Source organism: Podarcis pityusensis (assembly GCF_964106645.2).
Source record: "Podarcis pityusensis genome assembly, chromosome: 2".
NCBI classification, from domain to species: Eukaryota; Metazoa; Chordata; class Lepidosauria; order Squamata; family Lacertidae; genus Podarcis; species Podarcis pityusensis.
The window spans coordinates 120,894,638-120,906,131 of NC_138029.1; the positions used below are offsets into that span (position 1 = coordinate 120,894,638).

At 43.3% G+C, this 11,494-nt stretch overlaps 1 protein-coding gene across 1 annotated transcript; it reads left to right on the top strand.

Moving 5' to 3' along the window:
• The first annotated feature begins 832 nt into the window (after nt 1-832).
• Nucleotides 833-11,098, top strand: LOC308469468 (vomeronasal type-2 receptor 26-like). Its single transcript, XM_080991967.1, has 4 exons — nt 833-1,191; nt 3,050-3,859; nt 7,161-7,287; nt 10,084-11,098. The coding sequence occupies exons 1-4, from the start codon at nt 853-855 to the stop codon at nt 10,992-10,994; spliced, it is 2,187 nt and encodes a 728-aa protein (XP_080848093.1). The 5' UTR covers nt 833-852; the 3' UTR covers nt 10,995-11,098.
• Nucleotides 11,099-11,494: the final 396 nt, after the last annotated feature.

Here is an 11,494-nt window from a genome sequence, read left to right on the forward strand (position 1 = left end):
GAATATATCCCATATCAGAAACAGATTTATACCAAGAGTTCGGGCAGGTAAAAGATTGGGGGGGGGGATACCTGCTTGACATTTAATGCCTCTGAAATCATAGCTGAACACCACCCACGTTGATAAAGTCACTGCAGCTTTGATCATACAAGAGTTTTTCGTTTCTTCTGATAAACTGGCACTGAAGAAGAGGAGATCAGGAGGCCAAACCAGAATGACCTCCCTGCTACTTCTGTTGCTGCTTCTGCTGCTAATACCCCATCGAGTCTGTGGACAAAGTGCCCTGAAGACAAAATGCCCCTTGAATATGATCAGGGAAGAAAATGAAGCCCTCAATTACTACCGGCCTGGATACTTCCTCATTAGTGGGATCATATCACCTCAAAACTTTATTAAGCAACAGCCATACATCTTTTCCCAGTCCCCCTTATCCAAGTTTGATGGGTAAGTAATTATTGGTTTCACTTGCAAAGGGAAGACTCAAAGAAAGGGCACGAGAGGTCCTTCTGATCTCCTTTGGTTTCTTTCACTGAAGGTCTGTACTGCCCATAACTAGATTTTGATTTACAGCAAAATACTAAATTTGTCTACTGAAAAGTAAGTCCCATTGATTCAATAGTGTTTCCTGTTAGCTAAATGGGGTTGCAGCCTTTTCACCCTTCCAGCGTGAAGACTGAGCTCTGCTTTTCCACAAAGTGACATTTCTGCAGCCCTGACAACTGAAGTAACTGCAGTATTTCATATTCAAATTTTGTACTTTGAACTGCAGTGGAACAGACATCTCCCCATTGTTATTCTATAACGGACACCCAGATTATTATTTGGGGTTCAAACAGTGTTTGTTTTTAATAAATGGTGCAAAACATTTTGACGCTTCTTAATTGTTTGCTATTTTACAGCTTGTCATCTATGTACTACTGGCACATTTTGTCCTTCTTGTTCACAGTCCAGGAAATCAACCAGGACCCCAGGCTCTTACCCAACATCACCTTGGGCTATAACCTCTACGAAAACTATTTCGACGCACGGAGGACTTCCCATGCCATGCTCGAACTGCTTGCAGGCGGAGAAAGCAATATTCCAAACTACAAATGTGGGAAACAGAATAAACTCCTGGCAATCCTTGAAGGAAGCAATTCTATAATCTCGATAGAGATTTCAACCATGTCAGGCATCTACAAAATCCCACAGGTATGAAGGTGGGGTATGGGTGGGCAGAGGAGAACTTCAGCTGCATAAAATTCCAGTTTTTCTCCCAAGGAGTGAAAGGCATCAGAAAGTATGAAAATCCGGAGGCTTTCTTCAGTTCCCAGCCTCCATCAACCTAGCACCCTCCAGATGGTTCGAATTAAAACTCCTAGCATCACCAGCCAACACAGTTAATTAGTAATCATTTTGGTTAATAAATATTGTTATTGACTGAGGGGTGTAAACCCTATAAATTAATAAATGCTAGGATTTTGATTATTTGGGATGTGAAGGGAGAAATACAAGCTGCAGAGGATTTTCTGGACTAGCCTATGCAAAACAAGCTGACTAAGCTAGGGACGCGGGTGGCGCTGTGGTCTAAACCACTGAGCCTAGGGCTTGCTGATCAGAAGGTTGGCGGTTCGAATCCCCACGACAGGGTGAGTGAGCTCCTGTTGTTCAGTCCCAGCTCCTGCCCACTTAGCAGTTCAAAAGCATGTCAAAATGCAAGTAGATCCTTCTGGGATCCATCTTAGATTTCTCTTCTTTATTCATTTTATGTACAATCTTTACAACAGAAGACTTCACATCCAAGATAAAACAGTATATAACAAAACCTTGAGTCTCATATTTTCATTTGTACTGATTCTTCTCAGATTCCCTTATCTTATTATTCCTTAATATTTGTCTTCTTCTTTTGGTTCCTTATCCTTAATCTCTTAATCTCCCATATATATCTTTAACAATTTTTCAATTAATGCCCTCACCTCCCTCCCCCTAAACCCGTTGCTTCCCTTCACCCATGTGCGATCTTCTTTACATACTGTTGTTGTTTTTTGTTGTGTTAATAGCCGTTTATATTTGTTGTTCCATATTTGTTTTAATATCATCCTATAACCTTGCGCCGCTTAAGCTGTTGCATACTAATTTTAGGCTCCGAAGCCAACTCTTTTCATGTAATCCTTTACGCATTCCCACTCTTTATAAAAAAAAATTATTAGAACAGCCTCTGATTGATGCTGTTAACTTTGCCATCTCCACAAATTCACAAATTTTAGCTTGCCATTCTAGTAATTCTGGAATTTTGGTCTGGGATCCATCTTTGGGCAGGCAGACCGCAGAGCTGTGGACCGCAGAGCTGCCTGGAAGAGATGCCTTGGGCCCTCTTGAAATGTAATGCTGTAAGATCTGGACTCACTCCATGCAGACTGAAGGTGTAAATACGTGAATAAACCATATTTCTAAAAGCTACAACAGTCTCTGCCATGTCTTAATTGTCCGAAGGAGCTCAGACCCGGGGTGAGTGCCTGGAACCCCATGGGCTCTTGCTACTGGTCAGCAGAGACAGGGGGAGGCACCCAACTTTTGTAACAATTTGATTGATTGATTGATTGATTGATTGAATTTATATACCACCCTATATAAGACTCAGGGCAGTTCACAGAATAAAATCAAGATGTATAACCACAAAATACCTAATAAAAATAAAAACAACAGTCCAATAGTCTGCCCCCCCTGACAAAAAAAACACACATTTTAAAAGGGCATAGGATGTAACTAGGATCAACCAAAGGCCTGGTTAAAAAGGAACGTTTTTGCCTAGCACCTAAAGGTGTACAATGAAGGCACCAGGCAGACTTCCCTGGGGAGGGCATTCCACAGATGGGGAGCCACTGCAGAGAAGGTCCTGTTCTCGTGTTGCCACCCTCTGAACCTCTTGAAGGGCCTCAGAAGATGGGCCTCAGAAGATGATCTCATGGTCTGAGTAGGTTCAGATGGAAAGAGGCGGTCCTTGAGGTATTGTGGTCTATTCCTTATCCTGAAAACAAAGCAAAACATTAATTCTTACTTTCCTCACCAGATCAGTTATGGCTCTGTTGCTCATCTTCTTGATGATAAAACCCAGTTCCCTTTTGTATACCGGATCGTCCCCAAAGAAGAAAATCAGTATCTGGGGGTTGTGAAGTTGCTCCTGCATTTTGGATGGACGTGGATTGGTCTCATTGCTCCAGACAATGAGAATGGCGAAAGGTTCTTGAGAGACTTCACAGCTCTTACGACCAGTAATGGAATTTGCATTGCCTTATCAAAAAGAGTACATGAAAATAATCCACTTCAAATCCTTGGCCCGAGTGAACCATTTGCCATATGGAGACAATTCACTGTAATGGTTTACTACGAAACCACCCAAATGGGATGGATGCCAGTTAAGGCACTACAAGGAAAACTGGAGAAAGAAATTGGGGCCAAAATCTGGATCACTGCAGGTTCTCAGGACATCAACTTCAATTTGTCTTTCGATCTTGATTTCTTCCAGTACATCCATGGTTCTTTGTCCTTTTTAATGAAACCCCCACAAAGGACCAAACATGACTGCTATAAGCCATGTTCCTATCTCCTTGGGCAGTTTTGGCAGAATGCATACCATTGCTCATATTCAAAGCACGCGCTGGCCAAAAAAGGTCAGACAAGATGCACAGAGAAGGATAAACTGGAGACCTTGCCCAAAGAGGAGCGGGAGAGAGCCCTGTCTCAAGACAGCTACAGCACTTACCTCAATGTCCAAGTTGCGGCACACGCCTTAAATTCTATGTACTTATCTAGATCAAAGTGGATGTTGATGGTGGGTGGAGGAGAAAGGTTGGAACATCGAAGGCTGAAGCCATGGCAGGTATTCACTTGTGCATTTGCAAACTGTAATCCATTCTCCCAGCTTTGGAATAAAATTTAATTGTCAGATAAAAAGTGTGCCCATTGTGGAGGAAATCCAATTAGTGAGTCTCGTGGTGGAGGTCAGCCCATTCTTCTTCTTCTTCTTCTTCTTCTTCTTCTTCTTCTTCTTCTTCTTCTTCTTCTTCTTCTGTGATCCCTCGTAGCCGAGAAAGATTGTCTTCTATAAACCCAGTATTAAAAGTGTAAGTGACTGTGGAGGCCAATTGTGAATGCACACATCCTTCCACAGTGAAGACATAGGTTTCTGGGCAGGAGTTGATCATGGTGAGGGTTTGCCAAGTGTGCCTTCCTCTTAGCATGTTTCTCCCTTTCCTCCTGAGTTCGAGCGTCTTCAAAGCCCATGACACCTTTAGTAAAGCCTGTTCTCCAATTGGAACGCTCGTAGGCCAGTGTTTCCCAGTTGTCGGTCTTTATACTACATTTTTTTAGATTCACTTTGGGAGAGTCTTTGAACCTCTTTTGTTGACCACCAACATTATGCTTTCCATTTTTAAGTTCGGAATAGAGTAGTTGCTTTGGAAGACAATACAGTGGTACCTCGGGTTAAGAACTTAATTCGTTCTGGAGGTCCGTTCTTAACCTGAAACTGTTCTTAACCTGAAGCACCACTTTAGCTTATGGGGCATCCCGTTGCCTCCATGCCACCACCGCGCGTTTTCTGTTCTCATCCTGAAGCAAAGTTCCTAACCCGAGGTACTATTTCTGGGTTAGCAGAGTCTGTAACCTGAAGCGTCTGTAACCCGAGGTACCACTGTAATCAGGCATCTGCACAACATGACCAGTCCAACGAAGTTGATGTTGAAGAATCATTGCTTCAACATGGGTGATCTATGCTTCTTCCAATACACTGGCATTAGTTCACCTGTCTTCCCAGGTGATGTGTAAATTTTTTCTGAGACACCGTTGATGGAATCTTTCAAGGAGTTGGTGAAGGCGTTTATATCAGAAGGCTCCCCCGTATCTAGTGGTTCCTCCCTGGTTCCCTTAGAGAGATCCAGCTTTCCTAACCAAAGCTGGACACTCCTCATCCCCTCGCATCTCTGCTGGACATTGAAGTTGCCCACCAACAATTAAACACCTGGGACACAGGTTGAGCAGCCACAAAGGTCTCCTGATCACAGTCTTCCCCACCATGGTGAGCTGCAGTGTGTTTTTATTCATTTACCTACATGGATTTATATTTAAGCATTCATATACAGCTCCTTGGAAGTATGGAAGTGAGAGCTGGACCATAAAGAAGGCTGATCGCTGAAGAATTTATGCTTTTGAATTATGGTGCTGGAGGAGACTCTTGAGAGTCCCATGGACTGCAAGAAGATCAAACCTCTCCATTCTTAAGGAAATCAGCCCTGAGTGCTCACTGGAAGGACAGATCCTGAAGCTGAGGCTCCAATTCTTTGGCCACCTCATGAGAAGAGAAGACTCCCTGGAAAAGACCCTGATGCTGGGAAAGATGGAGGGCACAAGGAGAAGGGGACGACAGAGGACGAGATGGTTGGACAGTGTTCTCGAAGCTACCAGCATGAGTTTGACCAAACTGTGGGAGGCAGTGGAAGACAGGAGTGCCTGGCGTGCTCTGGTCCATGGGGTCACGAAGAGTCAGACACGACTAAACGACAACAACATACAGCTCCTTGTGAAAAGACCATAGGGATGTTTATAATGTAAGGAAACAACAAGATAGCAAAAAAAAAGCTCTTTTAAACTGCCACTCTTCCTTGATGGGCACCATATTCGTTCTCTACTTTTGTGCCAATAAGATTCTAGCCGCAGTAGTAGCATATAATAATTTTTTGTTTGTTTGTGTTTTAGGGACTTTCATTGTTACCATTCGCAAAAGGAATGCCTTGGGTTTTGTGGGGAAGGTTTTTTCAAATATCTTTTTTAATTCATTGTCAATTACTTCCCAGAATTCCCTGATTGCTTTACAAGACCACCTCATGTAGTTTCATGCTTTCTCTGTCATTCCAGCTCCACCCTTTCTTAAGGGCAATCCAGTTTCCAAATATTTCCATGGGCAGTCTGCGTTTGGATGAGAACGGGCAGCTGCCAGCCAACTATGATATTGAGAACTGGGTAATACTTCCCAATAAATCTCGTGTTAGAGTGAAAATTGGGAGTATAGAGAGAAAGGCATTCACCATTAACCCGGAAGACATTGTGTGGCCCCAAAGCTTTAACAAGGTACAGAACACTTTATTCTACATGCCATCAGTTATGGGCTAATAACATGCTTAATAACTCACATAGTATTTCAGCTGCAACCCTTTGCACGTTTACCAGGGAGTAAATCCCATTCAATACAATGCAGGAGTTGGAACTTTAACAACAACAACAATAATAATAATAATAATTCAGGAGACATTTTTTAGGTTAGCGTCTCCAGTTGTTGTTATGGTTGGACGCGGGTGGTAAACCACTGAGCCTCTTGAGCTTGCCAATGGGAAAGTTGGCCGTTCGAATCCCTGCGACGGAGTGATCTCCCATTGCACTGTCCCAGATCCTGCCAACCTATCAGCTTGAAAGCACACCAATGCAAGTAGATAAATAGGTACCGCAGTGATGGGAAGGTGAACGGTGTTTCCGTGCGCTGCTCTAGTTTCGCCAGAAGCAGCTTAATCATGCTGGCCACATGACCCAGAAAGCTGTCTGTGGACAAACGCCGGCTCCCTCTGCCTGAAAGCAAGATGAGCACCACATCCCATAGTCAAATTTGACTGGACTTAACCATCCAGGGGTCCTTTGCCTTTTTTTTTCCTTATGGTTGGTTGTTGCAATAAACAACTATTTTACTTTTAAAAGACAACTGAAGGCGGCCCTGTTTAGGGAAGTTTTTAATGTCTGATGCTGTATCATTTTTAATATTCGGTTGGAAGCCGCCCAGAGTGGCTGGGGAAACCCAGCCAGATGGGCGGGGTATAAATAATAAATTGTTGTTGTTGTTGTTGCTCTTCATCAGTGCATTTTGTTGTTGTTTGTAATTACTTTCCTTCTGGGACTGTTATTTTGCTATTGTATTTTTTGCAGTGCATTCTGAGTTTTCTAATGTGTATAAAAGAGGGATATAAATGTCAAACAAACAAGAAAACACACCCAAGAGGTTTTCTCATCATGATTTTCTGCATCAAATTTGTTTCTTGGGGGGTGGGAGTGTTCTGTTGGGTCCTATAAATGAATTCCATTGACACAAATCCTCCTAACAATTTACCTTTGGTGCTCCTTCTTCTCCTTATGGCTAGACCATACCACGCTCCAGGTGTACAGAAAGCTGCCGTCCTGGCTATGCCAAGGTGGTTCAAGAAGGAGAACCATTTTGCTGCTATGCCTGCGCTCTGTGTGTGGAAGGGACCATCTCGACTCAGGAAGGTGGGTGGTTCCAACAGAGAGGACATTCCTTGGGAAAGGAAAAGTAGTCCGACGATTCACTCAGACACACTTTCTGTGAAGATCCCAAAGACATATTTTCCAGGGAGTTGAAAGAAATGGCATTATCTAGGGGATAAGGGTTCATCAATAAAGACCTGGTTATGTTTAGAATGATGCTGCATAGGGAAATGTTCCCTGATACCAAGATGAGGGATTCTATGGAATGCAGATAGAGAGAATTTATAAGAATAATGATCTGTTGTGACCTTGACGGAAGCGTACAACAGACGAGCCTTCTTGTGTTTTGGCTCATTTTCCTCTCTCTTTTTTTCTTTTTTCCCTTTTCTTTTTTCCCCCCTCCTCCTCCTTCTTCTTTCCTTTTTCTTTTTTCATTTTTCTTCCCCATAATGGCTTGTGTTCTATGCCATGTACTTTGATATTTTTTGTATTTTTTTAGCTTTTTCCATCATTATTATTATTAAGGATTTTTCTTTTGTAATTTTGGTTGTTTATATTTACCTGTATTTGTTTAAAGCAAAATAAAAGAATAAAAAAGAAAGAAAGAAAGGGCAATGAAGATGCGATCACTGTGCTACAGAAAGGGGAAGAGGGAGAGGGCTGATCCTGCACTGCCCACAATGCCTTACTTTAGCTATTTTAAACTGATTCAAGAACCCCACCAAAAAGCAAGCAAGCAAATGAATTCATATATATTAACAAAAAATAGCTGACAAACGGGAAGTAGTAAATATTTAAAACAGCTAAAGCATTATAAGGGAGAAAATAAATTCTGTGAAAGTGATTATAATGTAATAGATGAAAAATTACAGCGGGGCTACTGTGAAGTGCCTGGCGTGCTCTGGTCCATGGGGTCACGAAGAGTCGGACACGACTAAACGACTAAACAACAACAACAACTATCCTGACAGTAAGAGCTGTTCGACAGTGGAATTTGCTGCCAAGGAGTGTGGTGGAGTCTCCTTCTTTGGAGGTCTTTAAGCAGAGGCTTGACAACCATATGTCAGGAGTGCTCTGATGGTGTTTCCTGCTTGGCAGGGGGTTGGACTCGATGGCCCTTGTGGTCTCTTCCAACTCTATGATTCTATGATTCTGTGAGCACTACATGAAAGAAATATAAAATGACTTTGTCTGAAGAAATCATACATTAGAAGTACTGGCAGAGAAAGGAAAAATATAGATAAATAAAAAGAATTTACTCGATGCCAACATCCAGGTTAGGGGCAAGTATTCTTTGGTGAGAGAATCCCAGTGGAGATTTAAAATATGCAGCAAAGTAAAGCATGGTAATAGAGGCTTTTGGACCTTTGAAATATGCCCTTCTGGGTTCCTTCCAAAATTTCCCACTTCCGCTAGCACAGCTAAGACCATGCGTTTGGTAAGTTAAAAATTATTTACTTACAGATGCTTCAAAGGTCAGATTCATGTGCTTTTACATACAGCATTCAGACAGCACAGGCAGCAAAACTTAGGCTTGCTCCAAAGTGGTGGATGTTCCTAAATTATTTGTATAGGAACACAAGGATGGCTTTAAAAAAAAAAAACATTCAGTGAGCTTGGAGCAACAAGCTCAGGCCTCTTTGCATGCTGGAGTTCACATAGTAGACTGAAGGAAACAATAGACTTGCCTTCCTCCCAATGTGAGGGAGAGCGACCTAGCAAAGCCTAGAAGGACAGCTTAATCTATGGCATTAACCCCTTCATGCATCAATTGGACTTAAGCGTTTTGGTTAAGTCCAAGCTGGTTATCCTACCAAAAAAAAAGAAGTTCAAAATTAGATAGCAATTCTTCTTCTAACCAATTCCCTCCAATCCAGCTAACAGAAACATTGCTGAAGTTATAGAATAAATACATAAATGTAAAGAGGCACACCTTCAGCATCTGGCATAACCTGTACAACAAAGAGGCCAGACATGCAATTCTGGGCTGCATCAATAGGAGTATATCATCTAGATCAAGGGAAGTAATAGTGCCACTGTATTCTGCTCTGGTCAGACCTCACCTGGAGAACTGTGTCCAGTTCTGGGCACCACAGTTCAAGAAGGACACTGACAAACTGGAACGTGTCCAGAGGAGGGCAACCAAAATGGTCAAAGGCCTGGAAACGATGCCTTATGAGGAACAGCTAAGGGAGCTGGGCATGTTTAGCCTGGAGAAGAGGAGGTTAAGGGGTGATATGATAGCCATGTTCAAATATATAAAAGGATGTCACATAGAGGAGGGAGAAAGGTTGTTTTCTGCTGCTCCAGAGAAGCGGACACGGAGCAATGGATCCAAACTACAAGAAAGAAGATTCCACCTAAACATTAGGAAGAACTTCCTGACAGTAAGAGCTGTTTGACAGTGGAATTTGCTGCCAAGGAGTGTGGTGGAGTCTCCTTCTTTGGAGGTCTTTAAGCAGAGGCTTGACAACCATATGTCAGGAGTGCTCTGACGGTGTTTTCTGCTTGGCAGGGGGTTGGACTCGATGGCCCTTGTGGTCTCTTCCAACTCTATGATTCTATGATTCTATAGCTCTTAGGGGAGGTCCCTGCCTCTCAGCTTTACCTATAGTGTTCTTTGCAGTTCTGAAGTGAGAAAAACCTTGTGCACCACCTTTGTCTCCACAAAGGAAAGGCAAGATTCAAGGGTAAACATTAAAAGAGAAAATAACAGATCAACTGTTGCCCCTCCCTACCACACCTTCTTGTTTCCTGACCACTCCTGCATCAATGTTATTTTTCCAAGTCTATTGGAATACAGATGGTTACGGATGCCTATCTTTCTCTCTTCCTCAGATGCAAACCATTGTACCCTGTGTCCAGAGGATCAATATCCAAACAAAGGCCAAGATCAATGTGTCCCAAAGATCATCACCTTTCTGGCTTATGAAGAACATTTGGGGATCATGTTGGCTTCCATCGCCCTTCTCTTGTCTTTAGCCACAGGCGTTGTGTTAGGAATCTTCATTAAATACCAAGAAACTCCCATAGTCAAAGCCAACAACCAGGCCCTCTCCAACATCCTCCTGATCTCCCTCCTGCTTTCCTTTTTGTCCTCCTTCCTCTTCATTGGCCAGCCAAGGAAGGTGACCTGCCTTCTCCGACAAATGGTCTTCAGCATCATCTTCTCGGCTGCCATCTCTTCTGTGTTGGCAAAAACTATCACTGTGGTGCTGGCCTTCCTGGCCACAAAGCCAGGGAACAGAGTGGGGAAACTGCTGGGAAAGAATCTGGCCAACTCCATTGTCATTTCTTGCTCCAGTGTCCAAGTTTCCATCTGCATCATCTGGCTGGGAATCTCTCCCCCATTCCCAGAGTCTGACATGAGCTCCCAGCCTAGAGAGATTATCCTACAGTGCAATGAAGGGTCTGTTGCCATGTTTTATGGTGTCCTCGGCTACATGGGCTTCTTGGCCTCCATCTGCTTCACGGTGGCTTTCCTAGCCAAGAACCTGCCTGGAGCCTTCAATGAAGCCAAGCTGATCACCTTCAGCATGCTGGTCTTCTGCAGTGTTTGGTTGTCCTTTGTGCCCACCTACCTGAGCACCAAGGGGAAATACATGGTAGCCGTGCAGATCTTCTCTATCTTGGCCTCCAGTGCTGGGCTTCTGGGCTGCATCTTCATTCCCAAGTGCTACGTTATTGTACTGAGGCCTGATCTGAACACAAAGGAACATCTAAAGACAAAAACTGAAGATGGTGTCTGATTCTTGAATATCCTTTTAAATTTTGAAAATGGATCTCCAGCAAAATAGTTATGTGGAGATGGGTGCTTAAATGTGAATCTCTCTTCCATCCCTATAAATCATGAATGGTGAAAATGTATTCATAGTGAATTTGTGTCAGGGACTGGATGCAGAGGAATGGTGGAGGAACAAGCTGGAGAACCCCCAAGGGAAGAAGGCTCAGAACCTGGGGATTGATGGTGGGACGACAATGAATGATCAAGGGGAGAAGACTGGGAGGAGGAGGTGTTAGAACCTGAAGAAGTAACAAGGCTTAGTGAACTGAGAGAGTTGGAAGCAGAGAGAAATCTAGAAGCATAAGCTGAAACAGGAGAGAAGTGAGGCCAAGAGGCAGAGATGAGTCAGGCTGGTGAAGAGTCACGGGTGTCTCGCCGTCCTCCTGTGACAAGCTCCCCTCCCCTCTCGTCTCCCAGAACCACAAGAGGAATGAAGTGGGAGCAAAGACAACCCGCAGACACAGT

Excerpts from the sequence above, each read along its gene's own strand:
- LOC308469468 (XM_080991967.1), top strand. The coding sequence starts at position 853 with ATGGTGCAAAACATTTTGACGCTTCTTAATTGTTTGCTATTTTACAGC. Across the intron at positions 1,192-3,049 it reads GCATCTACAAAATCCCACAG|ATCAGTTATGGCTCTGTTGC; the intron begins GTATGAAGGTGG and ends TTTCCTCACCAG. Across the intron at positions 3,860-7,160 it reads GAAGGCTGAAGCCATGGCAG|ACCATACCACGCTCCAGGTG; the intron begins GTATTCACTTGT and ends CCTTATGGCTAG.